We start from the raw sequence: 16848 nt of genomic DNA, 5'->3' as shown, positions 1-16848 counted from the left end.
ATGATCTTGTAATGATGGTAAGGGTTAGGGTTAGGGGTTAGGGTTAGGGTGAAGGAAGGTCCTAGAAAGCACAAGTTTGGTACTATTCAAAAGGGTATGACACAAGTATTCCAGAACAGCAAACCGTTTTGAAATATCGTCTTTGGTTTTGGAATTGTACGTGTTTGGACTTTTCAGATGACGCTTGGGGTAAAAAGTCAATGATCATGTAATGATGGTAAGGGTTAGGGTTAGGGTTAGGGTGAAGGAAGATCCTAGAAAGCAAAAGTTTGGTATCATTCAAAATCGTATGACACAAGTATTCCAAAACAGCAAACCGTTTTTGAATAACGTATTTGGTTTTGGAATTGTACGTGTTTGAACTTTTCAGATGACTCTAGGGTAAAAAGTTAATGATCAAGTAATGGTTAGGGTTTGGGTTAGGGTTAGGGTGAAGGAAGATCCTAGCCCTAGTCCTGCGGCCGCCGAGATATCTCGGTTTTCCCATGTGTTTCCTGTATGCGGACCCCGAGATATCTCGGTTTTCTGGTATCTCATACATAGACGCGTCACACTCCCGCGTATCGCGCGAATGCGGAAGTAACTTCACCCGTGCCGAGTGCCGAGGGGTCAAGGGTCAACATGACCTTACGTTATCACTACTACGTCATCCCATGAGCCTTTGCGCGCTAATTTATTCCAAAATGGCGACGTCGTCTGCAGTTTCTTTTGTTATGGATGTTTACAGTGGGTTTAGGCGGTAAATTCGTCGTGTAAATGCTAAAATGGAATGGTTTACGACTGAAGAGGCAATCGAAGAGATATTTACGGAAGATTCCGGCCAAGAATACCCCACTTCGGACGAAACTTCGTCAGAAAGCAGCGACGAAGAGAGTGAAGACGGTGAACGTCAACAAGTCCGTGCTAGCAGACGACAACGTGGCCAATCTCCTGTACAGGAGACCGAGGAAGAGGCCCCGGACCAGGAAGAGCCGCAGGTCCAGCCTGAAAGAGACGATGGCAGGGGCCGTGGCCGTGGCCGTGGCCGTGGTCGTGCTCGGGGCAGAGGCCGAGGAGGTCGTGGAAGAGGCCGCGGGCGTGGAAGAGGCGCGGGTGCAGCGAGGGGGAGACGTGGCAGCCGACGCGGTGCACAGGGACGCGCAACCCCCGGCGGTGCTAGCGGAACAGCTGGAATTGATCCGCGTCTTGACGATGAAAACTGGGAGCAAGTTGACGGCGACTCCTTGCCCCAGGCCCCACATGATTATACTGCAGAGAGGGGATTCACCGACCAGGTGATTTAACCATTTTTTCTTGGCCCTTATTTGTACATGCATGGGGATTTTTTTATTCTGTATTTTTATTCTGTAATATAAAATAATTTCTAAATCTACTTTGAGTTTCTACTTGTAGATTTTTTATGATATAATTTACAGAGGTATACATTCAGTGTAAAATAGTTTCTAAATCTACTTTGATTTTCTACTTGTAGATTTTTTATGATATACTTTATAGAAGTAAACATTATGGCAGTTTGTATCAAATTTTATTTTCCCTTCATCTTTATCACTGTTCAACATTGCCACACTGAAATTGTGTAGTGTAAAATAATTGCCAAATCTTTATTGATTTTCTGCTTGTAGATTTTTTATGATATACTTTATAGAAGTAAAAATTATGACAGTTTGTATCAAATTTTAGTTTCCCTTCATCTTTATTACTGTTCAACATTGCCCTACTGATATTGTAATGCTTCAACAATGCACCCAGGTATGTGATCTATAAAATTGTCTGAACCAGATTTTATTTTGTACCATTTTTAGGTCACACTTCCCGATGAGCCAGAGCCTTTGGACTTTCTAAATCTTATGGTTCCTGACTCTCTGTACAAAAACATCTCGGAGCAGACTAATAAATACGCAGAGGACTTCTTCGCTAAGAAACCGAAAGACCAGCTTCCCCCCTACTCTCGGATGAGAGCCTGGCCCGATGGTGGAGTCTCTGAGGCTGACATCAAGGCATTTATTGCACTCACAATTGCAATGGGAATGATCCACCAACAAGACCTCCAGGACTATTGGAGTACTGATGAAGTATTGGACACCCCGTTCTTCCGGACAGTCATGTCTCGCGACAAATTCCTCCTCATCTTCAAGTTCCTGCACCTCAACGACAACGACAGCTACCAACCACGCGGACACCCCGACTATGACCCATTTCACAAACTGGGAGATGTCTACAAAACAATTGTCCAACAGTTTTCAACAACATGGTCACCGGGAAGGGAAGTGTGCATTGATGAAGGCATGGTGCCATTCCGAGGGAATGTGCATTTCCGCACATATAACCCAGACAAGCCGGACAAATATGGGCTTAAAGCCTATGAGCTGTGCGATTCCAGTAATGGCTACTGTTGTGGGTTCGAGATGTATGGTGGCAAGGGGAAGGAACCGTCAGCCAAAGGCCTGACACATGACATCGTGTCACGGCTGATGGAACCGTACACACAGACAGGACGAACACTATATGTAGACAACTACTATACATCACCTCAGCTTTTCCTTGACCTTGCAGACAACAACACAAATGCATGTGGCACAATGAGGAATAGGAAGGGACTACCATCTACCTTCAAAGATGCCAACCTGACAACAGCGCGCCAAAAGTTCTGCATGGCAAACGGGTCCCTCCTTGCAGTAAAATACAAGGATAGGAGGGACGTCAAGATGCTGTCAACGGCGCATAGCGCTAAAATGGTCGACACCCGGAAGCGGAACCATCAGGGAGAGCGGGTGATGAAGCCAGAATGCATCCACTATTACAATAAGTTCATGGGTGCCGTCGACCGATCCGACCAGATGGTTTCGTATCTGAGCTTCAGGAGACCCTGAAGTGGTGGAAAAAGGCTTTTTTCCACATCTTCAGCCTGGCAATTCTGAATGCTTACATCCTGTACAAGGAGTATATGAAAGCTAATGCTCCAGGTCGTAGGAATGTTCCAGGCGGTGCCGATGGTCCAGCCCCCGGCGGTGCCGATGGTCCAGCTCCAGGCGGTGCCGATGGTCCAGCTCCAGGCAGTGCGGATGCTCCAGCTCCAGGCAGTGCGGATGCTCCAGCTCCAGGCAGTGCGGATGCTCCAGCTCCAGGCAGTGCGGATGCTCCAGCTCCAGGCAGTGCGGATGCTCCAGCTCCAGGCGGTGCAGATGCTCCAGCTCCAGGCGGTACCGATGCTCCAGCTCCAGGCGGTGCCGATGCTCCAGCTCCAGGCGGTGCCGATGCTCCAGCTCCAGGCGGTGCCGATGCTCCAGATGCAACATCTAGTTCAGTGCTGCGTCACAAGGCCTTCAGAAAGGCAATTGTGAAGGCGCTGATAACCACCTCCGGTTTCACCAGGAGTGAAAGGAGAAGCAGTGGAGCAAATGGTGCCATCCTCCAGCGCCTCACTGGTCGCCATTTCCTGGAGAGGCTGCCGCCAACGAAGGGAGGGAAGCATGCGATGAAGCGGTGCCATGTCTGCGGCCCAGCTGAAAGGCATTGGGTAGAGTCCAGAAACCTCCCACGCAAGTCCAAGTATGGCCGCGAAAGTGCTCTCCATTGTAAGCAGTGTAATGTTGCACTGTGCCTCAGTCCATGCATGGAGATCTTCCACACCTGTGATCACTACATCAAGGCATGGCAGAGGGAAAAGGGATACATCGACTAGGTACATCTGATAATAGTAAGCTACAAGTGGATTTTTTCCAATATTGTACAAGAATTGTGTTTTTATTGCTTTTTATACCTTTTATTACCCTTGTAATTAACATTGTCAAGTTGATAATACTTCTCGTGGAAAGTACAAACTGTAAGCTTCCATTTGATATATGACAAGTGTGTATAGGATCTAAAGCTACAGGAAGGAGAACACTCTATTGTAGTAGATAGCCATTTCAGCTGGGTAGGCAGTTCAGCACCCAGAATATTCTGTAGTAATAAACTTACCTGTAGAGATACCTGGATACTTTTTTTAGTCTGGCAGATACTCCTGGTGTTGTCAGGATCCCTCAGAAGTTGTATGGTCCAGGTGCTAGTGATTCCATGGGTACCAAGTGGACTTTATTCCAATATTGTACAAGAAATGTGTTTTTATTGCTTTTTATACCTTTTATTACCCTTGTAATTAACATTGTCAAGTTGATAATACTTCTCGTGGAAAGTACAAACTGTAAGCTTTCATATGATATATGACAAATATGTATAGGATCTTTTGTAAGGCTACAGGAAGGAGAACACTCTATTGTAGTAGATAGCCATTTCAGCTGGGTAGGCAGTTCAGCACCCAGGATATTCTGTAGTAATAAACTTACCTGTAGAGATACCTGGATGCCGTTTTTTGTCTTTCGTGTACGTCTGATGATGTCAGGACATCTCAGGAATAATATAGTCTGCAATTTGGACTTCCTATGTGGTTTAAACTTTTGTAACATATGGATTTCACTAAAAAAAGGATTTTTATTGCATTATTGCCCCCATTAGTCATTACTACTTACACTAGGCTACTTTTGAAAGTCATATATAAAAAGTACAGATTCTTAGCTTTTCGTTGATGTATAACATAATGGGTTTTACTTTGACGAAAGCAACATAAAATAAGTGAAATAAAAGTAGTACCAAATATTTCAGTAGGGTCTGGAAACCCCAGCACAGGGAGTGTGTATATGCCAGAATGGCCAGCAGGACAAGGGCTAGAAAGCAAAAGTTTGGTATCATTCAAAAGCGTATGACACAAGTATTCCAAAACAGCAAACCGTTTTGGAATATCGTCTTTGGTTTTGGAATTGTACGTGTTTGAACTTTTCAGATGACGCTATGGTAAAAAGTTAATGATCATGTAATCGTTAGGGTTTGGGTTAGGGTTAGGGCTAGGGTTAGGGTGAAGGAAGGTCCTAGAAAGCAAAAGTTTGGTATCGTTCGAAAGGGTATGACACAAGTATTCCAGAACAGCAAACCGTTTTGGAATATCGTCTTTGGTTTTGGAATTGTACGTGTTTGAACTTTTCAGATGACGTTAGGGTAAAAAGTTAATGATCATGTAATGGTTAGGGTTTGGGTTAGGGTTAGGGTGAAGGAAGGTCCTAGGAAGAAAACAGCAGCAAAGGCAGCATATACATTTATTTTTTCTTCTGACACCAGGCATTGATGAAAAGACTAGATGTTACTTTCCGTAAGTGTGTATACCGTAAAAATTAATAAATGAGATGATCAAGATCTACCTGCAAGTTGTCCCATCGTGCGCTTGACCAGACTTGGCGGGACCGGGTGTGTAGTCCTCCCGCCGGCGTTGATTTATACGCTGCGGTGAGTTTTGTCCACAACCGTTTAATCTTTTTTACCTCGTGCATTTGTGCAAGACTGCAAGGATTTGCACGGCGGTAGTAAATCAGCAGACCACGCTTGTATGGGCTTTGGGCTATCAGACCGCATTGTAAACCAGCCATCACGTACGAAAAATAACATGTACTTCGGGTTGTAGCGCTGAGTAAGTAGCATGGCAGCCACGACTCCGTGCGGAATGTGTGAAAACCGCAGCGCGTAGAGGTTAAGAATCTACATCAAATACACTATACCATAGTATAACTTTACTATCAACGGGCACTTATTTAATTAGCCAATTAATATTAAGCTATTGAAAGATTCCGTGCTGACTACACTGTACACATCGCGACAATGTAACCTGTTGTTGATTAACAAGGGTGTAAGCTTCTTGGTCAAAGTATTTTCCTGGTGCTGAGTCAAACAGCATACACATACATTTCACCTGGAAGTTTGGCTGATATATTATTGCTAATTGGTCTCATTGATGATATCATTTTGGGAGTTATAGCACAGTAAGTATAGTACAAAAAGGTACGAGCTATCACATTTTTTTTCGTCTATGATCTCTCTAGATTAATAGAAACGAGTATAAAATCAAAAAGCAATATTTATCACAGCTTATCAGTGGAACAACAGATCGTACTATAAAATGTGCGGTATTGGTATTCTTGTAACACTAAAATAAAGACGAACAATTAACTTGCGGGCCTAATTGAATATTTGCCAATCATGTGACAACTTACTATTGAAATACACATATTGTAACTGCCTTACTCCAGCATAACATATATTGAAAAACTATTGAATAATGCATAACTGTAAAATTTGTTATCAAGCTTGAAATATTGTAGCTGTTGCGCATTTTATTGTGTGCGTAGAGGTTAGAATTAAGTTTGAATTATATCGCTAAACCATTTTTTTTCAGTTTTTATATTGGAAACAAAATGCAACGAATGTAAATGTTTGTAATAAAACATGCTATTCAGCCTCCGGGCTGCAAAACGTTTAAAAGTAATAAACCAGTCATCGTACATAAAGCCTTCGTTGCAGTTCCAATGTAGGGGGCGTTTTCTGTCCCCAAGCTGACTAGTCAGGGCCTATCAGTGTGACGCTTGTGGGGAAAATGGTTGAGGGAACATTATCAGGTCACGCGATCCTTCTGCTTGGTTAGCTTTAGTGTTTCGCCGAGAGGAGAGTTTTGGGTATGCTCCTCCTAGGAGACTAAGATATAAATACTTGATTTTTTAAGAAATCGTTGGTAAATGTGATTATATCTTTAGATATAATATTAGACAAGTATTGTGTGCGACAGTCTATAAATGTAAAGCTTGAATTGTGATACTAAATGGGGTAGAGTTTTCAAGGCCATGTAAACACTCCGCTCAGTGTAGCGTGACGTGTTGCCTGCGGTTTTCTATTCACTAACTGTTGTGCGAGATGTGCTGCTGTTTTCACAATGATCAGTAGGAGGCAGTGTTGTACAGCCCTATATGTACTTGATGTACTAAGGCCTCCATCCACCTTTATCGTTAAACTAATTAATCTTCTTCCGTATAAAATTCCCACAGGAGGTAAAACTCTTGCCGTTTCGTCAATGGCACTAAGGCCGTGTCTATACGGAATCACCCAAACCGCGATTCGGGTAACTCACATTCCTCACATCTGGTCCACGTGCCACACACACCTGTGAAACCGTGTCCGAACATAATGCGCTTGAGCTACATTTATTGCTGTTTGATGATAACACCGAAGGCGGCGTGTTATTAATGACAGAGGTCAACGACCTGCTTGCTGATGCCCCCCTCCCAGCGTATCTCAGACGAATCCCGACGTGGTCCCGCCAGAGGCGGTGAAGCTCGCCCTAGAACGGAAACATTATTTGACCATTACTGCTCTTTAAGTTTCTGCCACGTAAAAGTTGGTATTGCATATAAATAAAGAAATATCACCCCCTAATCCATGACCAGGCGACCACATTGAAATCACATTGCGTTCAGACGCAAATCGCGATGCGGGGAAACCGATTCGAAACCACCTCTAGAAGTGGCTTGGGCTCGAGGCGCTGTCAATGTGATTTCGGAGCGTTCACATGGAGCCACTTGAAACCGGCTTCGGGGTAAACCACATGTAAACCGCCTTGGGTGATTCCGTTTAGACACGGCCTAAGAGACAAGTCAAGACAATGATGATGTAAATTAGTCAGAAAGCTCCAGGTGTTGCAAAACAAGAGCAGCAGATATATAATCAGACACTAACATACATTGTCCAATAAAGGATTGTAGCCATATTGCTTAAGATAAAAAGAAATAGACATATGGTCTTAACGTTTGAGTTCAATTGAGAGCTTTCTATGACACCAAAATGTTACCATTAGAATATGGCTGACATGGCCAAATATTGTCTGCGTACGGCATAAAAGGAGCATATGAAAATGTGAAAATGAACCTGGTTCATCATACATGCATAGTCTACCAGCTCCTACACCTCCGCACACGTCTACAGACAAAACAGTTGGGCAAGTCCACTTCAATTCCTCCTATGAGAGGGACAGCATTGGGCATTATACATTCATAGGCGTATTTAATTGCTTTTCATTACGACACCAATACACATATCGTATATTAAACACCTTCAACAGTTTCTTTTGTTAAATCTTGTACCCACTGCAGTTTGACGATATTTCAGTTAGGAAATAAAAATGTTTAAATACATCAATGTTTCTACATGTATATTTATTTAATCTCTATATCATCTCATGGACTGAAGTCTCAGGTCTCAGTTGCATTCTCCCAGGAGGGGTTTAAACCTTGAAGATTTGTTGGCGTGAGATAAGCCGCTTTCATAGTTTTTTGGTATCTTGTTTTATTCAGCCAGACGGAGGTACGGTGGATTGGGCACTGCCCGGCCAATTCGATACCGTTGTGTAGCCACGAAAAGATCCGCTTGGAGATAATCTTAACTGCGCTACTGAGGTCAGTCCAACCCTAGACCCATAAACAACTCGTCGACAGAAGCCTACAGAAGTAAGTAAGGTATGTCTTAAACTTCATATCTCCACATAACTTAACAAATCACTATGACTAGGCAAAATCATCTTATATCACAGCTGACTACTACCAGAAAATGACGATGGACTTTTTTTTGTGCTAGAAACGCTGGCGTTGCCTAGCGTTAATACTTTAACTTTAATCCATCCGTAACGTTTTACGAACCATAATTTTAGAACCAAAAAAGTATTGAGTAAATCGTGTGATCTATTTCTACACAAGCAAATGAGACAGCCCTCTCCTCGCACCTTGGTCCATAAAAAGTCATTTCAGTATGTATAATGATTTCTACTTGAGTTGTGGATTGATTGTTATGTGCATTTTGTTTTCTCTTTCGTGATCGAAACAAAACACCGGTCCAAATTGTAGATCTTATGTTAAACCACAGAGGAACCTGAAATAGAATTCAAACACAATTGTTACCATAAACATTTAACAAGGTAATGTTCCTTGGGGTGTTTATGGCGTCCCTATAGGTTCCTCACTAAGAAAGACTAGTTTGACATAACCTCAAGTCAGTCAAAAAAAAAAAAGACAGCGTTTCAGTATATATGTAATAAACAGCTAAAATTTTCAAACAAATGTCTGTGAAAACACCAACCGATACAAAGCCGGTGCGTGTGCTGCAAGTCTTAGCATTGATATGCATTGTCTGGTATCAGAAGATGACTCCCGGGCTGCTTCATCAACATAGAAATTGATTAATTTTGTCTGTCCATGAGAATAACATACGCCACTGCCTTTTCCACTGGGTATATAGTATACAAAGGCCATATAGATTTCATAACAAGCATTGTTCAATGTGTGATTATCCACAATAGCCTATCAATTCATCACATTAAGCAATGGCGAGTGATGAGTCATCATCATCATCATAATCGCAGCATGTCAATGAAGAATATCATCCTCCAAGCTGTCTAGTTTCCTTTTGTTGTTGTCCGTTACGCCGCCTCCCGTTGGCGACCAATCACTGCAAGATCCCGTTCGCATGTCCTTCTTCAAGTCTTCGGTCGCCCCCTTCTACTCCCCTTTTCCTGCTGGACGCTAATTTATTGTCACTCTCAAAAGCCTTAGAACTGCTACACGCTCCACCCATGGCCTAACATAGAAAAAATGATGTGCGCGGGTGTCAGTATGGCCTAAACCATAAATCGTTCAGGATAAAGTGAACTTTCTTGACAACCTAGCAAACTCAATTAGTTGATAAGCTGCGAAAATATAATGCAGAGACCAATAAGCAAACCTAAAGATTATGAAAATGAGGAAATGTCCAAAGGGTAAGCGTTTGCTCGTAAAGTAAATATTTCAATTCTAAGCGAACTTTCCATAAAAAAAAAACTGTTCATTCTGAAACCACTCCCATGCAATCCCCGTCTATTTGAGAATGCTTTCAAAACTGAATGGTCCAAAATATATTAGGGCCAATGAAAATGATAGTGAAAAGGGCATAGAGGTAATACTAAGAATTTATCTTGTGTCCTTACGTAACGTGGTGGTCTGGCAATTGATGTTTCACTCGTCTGGTAAAAAAGTGCCAGGTACTATCCACTACCTTTCGTCAATGGCACTAATAGACTGCAGCAGAATTGCAGATTTTTAAGAACGAACTATTGATTTATATGCATTTTTGTCCAAAAGGAAACAAAAGTTAGACAGGTGAAGACAATAATGATGCAAATTAGTCAGGAAGCTCCGGTTGTTGCACAACAGGAGCAGTTATATAATCAGATACTAAACATATATTGTCCAAGAAGGGATAAGGACCATATTGCTTGAAATAAATAGACAAAAACACAGGGTCTAGACGTTTGAGTTGAATTGAGAGCTTTCTCTTACACAAATATGTTACCATTAAAGTATGGTTGACGGGACCATAAATCGTTTGATGTCTGCGTAGGGCATAAAAGAAGAATATGAAAATGTGAAAATGAACCTAGTTCATCATACATGCATAGTCTACAAGCTCCTTCACCTCCGCACACGTCTACAGACAAAACAGTTGGGCAAGTCCACTTCAACCCCTCTCAGAAGAGGGGCAAGATGTTTAATTCTACATCCATAGCAATATTTAAGTTAATTTTTAACACGACACAAATACACAAACATTATATTTAAGACCTTCACAATTTTTTTTTTAAATCTTTCGCCAATTGCAATTTGACGATATTTTAGGAAATAAAAATGTTTTGATACATCGGTGTTTGTACATATATGTTTATTAAAATCTCTCTATCATCTCCTGGATTGAAGTCTCGGATCTCAGTTGCATTCTCCTAGGAGGGGTTTAAACCTTGACGGTTTACTGACGTGTATTTATGCGCTTTTATTGTCTTTTGGTACTGGTATCTTGTTTTAGTCAGCCAAACGGGGTTACGGAATTTGGGCACTGCCCGGCCAATTTGATACCGTTCTGTAGCCACCAAAAGATACACTGGGAGAGAATGTCAACTGCGGTACTGAGGTCAGACTAACCTTATAACCTTAAACAACTCGCCGACAGAAGCCTACGGTATGTCTTAATCTCTATATCTCTACATAACTTAACAAATCACTATGACTAGGCAAAATGCATCTTCTATCACAGCTGACTCCTAGCAGAAAATGACGAATGTAACATTTTTTGGTAGGAACGCAGGGATTGCTTAACCTATTCTAAATCCCTCTTAAACGTTTTACAAACCGTACGTTTTAGAACAAAAAAATGCACTGAGTAAATCGTGTAATCTCTTTCTCCACAAGCAAATGAGACAGTCTGCTCCTCGTCCTTAGGTCCATAAATGGACATCATAGAATGGATAATGATTTCTACTTAATTAGGGATTGATTGGTATGAACGTTTTGTTTTCTCTGTCGAGATCGAAACAAAACAACGGTCCGAATTGTAGGTCTTATATCAAACCACTTCAAACACAATCGTTACCATAAATATTTAACAAGGCAATGTTCCTTGGGGTGTTTAAGGCGTCCCCATAAGTTCCTCACTAAGGATGACTGGTATGTTTGTGACTACATAATCTCAAGTCAGTGAAGAAAAAGACAGCGTTTTAGTATATATGTGATAAACCGCTACACATAAAAAAGAATGTCTGTGACAACCCCAACCGATACAAAGCCGGTGCATGTACTGCAAGTCCTAGTATTGATATGCATTGTCTGGTATCAGAAGATGACTCGTGGGCTGCTTCATCAACATAAAAATCGATTGATATTGTATCACCTTACGTAACATGGTGGTCAGATATCTATTCAGTAACTTGAAGCTTCATTCGTCTGATGAAAAAAGTGCTCACTGGCAGGTCTCGAGAAACGGTTTTAAGGACAAGTTTGATGAGTATTTAGATGTTAAGCTACACGTAGGAATTATATAACACTCGGCAACATCGCTTTTCGGTATGGACTAATTTTGGTGCAAAGGAGTTACTTTTAGGTTGGGTTTTCAACACGATGGTCAAATTTGGGCCCAAATATTCCAACCTTTTATCGAACCGAATCACAATCGATATGACGTCAATCGAATCGAACCATGTTCGATATGACGTCAATCGAACCGAACGTTCGTTCTATCCGGGGTCACCCGCGGTCATTTTTATTTGTTTATTGTTTATTGTCAATTTGCACATAAAAAAGTAACAGTGTTAAAAGAAACAAGAGTTCCACGATCTCATACCTTCGCCAAATGATGTTAACCCTTGCGGTTGACGAATTATACAATTTTAATCATTGATTTCGCAAATAAGAGCCTCATTTGCATGGATTATATTATCAGTTGATCATATTCTCCACCCAATGATAGCCTTATCTTACAAAAAGGCTATTATAGCACTTCCACATAAATTATGCAAATGAGTTCATGATTTGAATAATTTATGTTTATTGATGTTCGCCTTCACTTAACTTCCAAATGTGGCAAGTATGAAATTCCCAGCAGTTACGACTATGAAATTATAAAAATTTCCCATTAATTATGCAAATTATGTCTTCATTTACATAATCTATATCCTCAGATCTTTTTTTTTCATTCTCAATTACATGTCACAAATGTTTCATAGTCCTATTATCGACCAAAGCAGATTTATAGAATTTCCTCATTAATTATGCAAATTAGCTCTTGATTTGGATAATTGTCATTTGATTATGTCAAGCATCCCTTCAGCTACCTACATACCAAAAATCACGACAATCCGTCAACCGGTTCTTGAGTCATCATCCTTCGAAAATTTTTCAACAAATGCTCCTGCAGTTCCAGAACAAGTTGCTAGGGGGCCCAAACTCATGCCACTTCTTCCCTACCTCAAGAGCTATCCAACAACAAAAATTCGTGACCGTAGCATGTCCAGATCGCGAGATATCAAAACCAGAAGTTTTGCTGCAGTACCAACAAAAGCCGCCTGGGGCCCCAAAATCTAATCATTTCTAGGTCTCATCAAGACCTACCCACCTACCAAGTTTCATAACAATGCATACTAAACTTCTTGAGTAATGCTGTTCACAGACAAACAGACAAACAGACGGACAAACGCTACTGAAAACATAACCTTCTTGGCGAAGGTAATTATGTACAAGCAAATATATGCTGGAGAGCCCAAGAAACCTGAAGGTTTGTCTAGTGAACTCTCCCAAATCCTATTAATTTTACGATCTCTTATTTACATACATTTATTACATTTACATTTAACTTGCAATGTATTAAGGGACAAGCAAACAAATTAACTCAAAATTGGTACAAGATAATATAAAGTTAACACGGCGAATTAGATATCTAAACAATAAAGTAAGACAATCAAGAACATATCATATTGAACATAAAAAATAAATTTCCATTAGTCAAATCATAAGTTATTATGAGTAAGAACAACATAAGAAACCAATATTGACACAAAGAAAATATCATAGCATAAGAAAACAAGGAAAACAAAAGCAAATCAGGAAGTGGTAGTTGGCTTCTCTATCAGGTCAGTTTTTAAATGTCTTTTGAAAGTTGGAAGGGATTGACAATTTTGCTGTGAGTGACTTAAACTGTTCCAAATTAAGGGGCCTCTAAACATTATCGTGAACTGTTTCATATTTGATTTTGTCAGGATTGGCCTTAAATCATTTTGCTTTCTAGTACTGTAACTGTGGATATCTGAGTTGTATTGAAATATGTCCTGAAATTGAACCGGTAATTGTGAACTTTTGTGTAAAACTTTATGGACAAAAATTGCTGTTTGGAGTTTATTTATGTCATACACTGTTAATATTTTCAAGTTGTAAAATAGAACCGCAGAGTTAGCAAAAAATGGAACATTAGACGCGATCCTAACAAAGCGCTGATGCAGCTGATGCAGCGGACGGATTGAAGTAGTGTACGTACTAGCCCAGACTATATTACAGTATGTTAAGTAGGGATAAATCAAAGTATAGTACAGAGTGATAAATATTTTACGTGATAGGCAACTTGCAACTTTTCTTATTATACCAATATTCTTATAGTCATGTACAGTAAACCCGCGGCTTCAAGCCGGATACCGCCTAACAGTAAAAAATTCACCTTTTCAAAAATAGAAACCGAGTTCGGAACAGTATATCTATGCACTGTTTTATAGTGGATATGTAACATGTAACGAAGCTACTGCCGGCATCGTGTGTGACCTTGAAGATCGTAATTGCTGTTTACGGGGATATAAGTTACCCCCTGCACTTGCTCACACGGTCTGACATGCGTGCAAAGATGGTATTTAAACCGCAACAAAAACAAATTCAATTTACCTCAAAAACGTTTTAAATTGTAGGCAAGACAAAAATCTCGATCTGTGTCGGACAGATTTTTTAAAGATGGCGGCGTTCTGGAATTATCCGTCTCGGAAGTTGAAAAAGCGCATTTTTGGGCGATTTTTTCGACCTTAGCAACACTTTAACTTTGAAATAAAGAAAACTGTCCGACTCAAATCTTAATTTTGTTATACTGTTCTCTAAAATGCAAAAATATGGAATTTTCTGGGAGATTTGGGGTCGGTTTAAATCAGTTGTTTGGTTATTGACGTCGATTGTTCTAGAATAAATATTTGACGAGTTGAGACATTTGAGGTATATGCAGTGCGGATTTTATCACATTTGGACCAGAGAGTCCCCGTGAAACTGTTTATTATTGTTTAAGAAAAAAATTCACCGTTGAGACTGGCTCCACGGAAGCCGCGCGTGGAACCCTGTAACCTGATACACCTCCGTAGAATTGGAAACTTTACCCGAGAAATTGACCGCCGTTATAAAGCAACAAACGACCAAAAATTTGTGACATTTTTTTCGTGGCATGACTATTTTATTGTTTTGAACAATGTAGCTTAAGTGGAGAAAATTTTAATCAAATGTATCATTTATAAATGGGAAAACATGGTTACTGGTACTTGAAACATGTGTCCAATTTCAGCAAATCAACCTTTAAATAATGACCAGGTTTTTATACAGTTTCTATTGCGCAAGTACAGTCGTTATGCGTCATGCTCTAAGGTATACCTGACAAAAAACAGCCACAAACCTAAATGATTTTAGTGCAACCTGCACCGCAAATACGCATGGGCACTAGTAAGTCCGAAATGACATAACATACATGCAGCTTGTCCTCCAACTTCATGCAGGACGACGAATAAACATGGCTGAACAGGTTACCGTCCCCAACGTCACACCAAGGGTCAATTCAATTGACCTCCTCCCGAATCAGATTTACGGAGCAGGATGTAACCCATCTAAAACTGATGCTGACAAGACGGAAGAAGATGATGCCGACGTGGAGCCACATCCTGTCAAATCCGGGGGCCAGAATCCTACGAACATGTCAAACTTACCACAACAAGCACCATGCAGTGAGTTTCTTTTCTTGGCTTCAAATTTAGTTTCATGCCATTCATTTTACTATGCGTTTTTAAGAATTTTGTGTTTGTTTTCGCGATTTTACACACTTCTAATGGTTGATCAAACAGAAAACTTTTTATAGAGGTGTAAGATCATTTTTTAGCACCTAAATGTAGGTTATTGTCGTTAACAACTAGTGGTGGTCATGCCTGTGTTATATCGTCCGTAGTTTTCCATTTTACTTCGTTAATTTTCAAGTGGTAGTTATTTTCATAGGACGAACTCTTTTTTGTAATAGAATGTAAAATGTATAGCAAAGAGAGAAATAAACTGTATAGGTTGTTACCAAACTTATTACCCTAATCCATACACTTAAGTAATGTTGAAAAAACATATTTCTAATGAAGCTAGACCAACCATCCATCGAAAAACATATCTGTTCCTTTATTTCTACAATAACTGAAAAGCGAGATAGTTAATTTATCTTGTATCTGTTAACTGTATCCCTTTATCTTGTTTTGTTGTAACCTGTACTTAGCCAAGTGTGGCAAAAATGTCCAATAAAGGTCTTTCATTTGTATTTCCAGAGTGTACTGCGATTGGCATTGCTGTCATCATAGCTGCCATGTTGGTCATGGCCCTGATATTTGTCGGGATCGCATTATACTTAAACAACATCGCTCATGACGTTCAAAAGGTAAGATTGCATTTCAGCTAGCCTGCTTTTAATTTAGTTACTTGTTATACATAACATGCATGTCTAGTGTGAAGCATTTGTTAGGTAATTTTGATGAACGAAAATGCAATTGTTTTTCCCCATTAAGCAATTTAAAAAAATTATTTAAAAAAAACGTTTTTCGATTCAAATAGTTAATGTTTACAATCTTTTCCAGTTTTTTTTTAATGATTGATCATGCACTTAATAGCTAAACGCTCTTCAATCTGCAGCCGACACAGGCTGTGAACACTCCCAACACTTCTGTCAACCTTGATGTGAACACTACCCATACTTCTTTCAACCCTGTTGTGAACACTACCTACACTTCTGTCAACCCTGTTGTGAACACTACCTACACTTCTGTCAACCCTGTTGTGAACACTATCTACACTCCTGTCAACCTTGTTGTGAACACTACCTACACTTCTGTCAACCCTGTTGTGAACACTACCTACACTCCTGTCAACCCTGTTGTGAACACTACCTACACTTCTGTCAACCCTGTTGTCGACACTCCCGATGTCTCTGATAACCCTGACGTAAACACTCCCCACACACCACATAAACCTGGTGTGGACACTACCTACACCCCTAATCACCCTGCTATATACATTACCTACACCCCTTTTCGTGCTGTTGCCATGCTATCCTCAACTATGTCCCCCCACTCAACGATTCTACCGCTTGAGCAGACCGGAGTTGAACAGACCGGAATTGAACATGAAGTTAGCACCAATGGTGTTACTGAACCGGCATCATTCATCCAAAAAGGTATGGCATCTTTGAATGAATAAATGAATTAAACAACATGGAGGGAATTTAATACTCAAACAACCATAGGTTTTTGGCGAAAAATCTTACCGTACGAGGTCAAAACGGACCCCTTTTTGTGACTCTAATATGTGTTTGTAATACTATAGT

The 16848-nt window shown here is 40.5% G+C and overlaps 2 protein-coding genes across 2 annotated transcripts; one reads left to right on the top strand and one right to left on the bottom strand.

The window, feature by feature from the left end:
* Positions 1 to 699: 699 nt before the first annotated feature.
* LOC109464316 (piggyBac transposable element-derived protein 4-like) lies at positions 700 to 2921 on the top strand. The gene is made up of 2 exons (XM_019761269.1): positions 700 to 1274; positions 1803 to 2921. The coding sequence occupies exons 1-2, from the start codon at positions 765 to 767 to the stop codon at positions 2868 to 2870; spliced, it is 1578 nt and encodes a 525-aa protein (XP_019616828.1). The 5' UTR covers positions 700 to 764; the 3' UTR covers positions 2871 to 2921.
* A 30-nt stretch (positions 2922 to 2951) lies between these two features.
* LOC109464297 lies at positions 2952 to 3296 on the bottom strand. Its single transcript, XM_019761250.1, has one exon. The coding sequence runs from the start codon at positions 3294 to 3296 to the stop codon at positions 2952 to 2954; it is 345 nt and encodes a 114-aa protein (XP_019616809.1).
* Positions 3297 to 16848: the final 13552 nt, after the last annotated feature.

The sequence above is a fragment of the Branchiostoma belcheri genome, unplaced genomic scaffold (assembly GCF_001625305.1).
Source record: "Branchiostoma belcheri isolate BF01 breed outbred unplaced genomic scaffold, Haploidv18h27 scaffold136, whole genome shotgun sequence".
NCBI classification, from domain to species: Eukaryota; Metazoa; Chordata; class Leptocardii; order Amphioxiformes; family Branchiostomatidae; genus Branchiostoma; species Branchiostoma belcheri.
The sequence above is the reverse complement of the archived record's forward strand: the minus strand, read 5'-3'. Positions and strand labels throughout refer to the sequence as shown.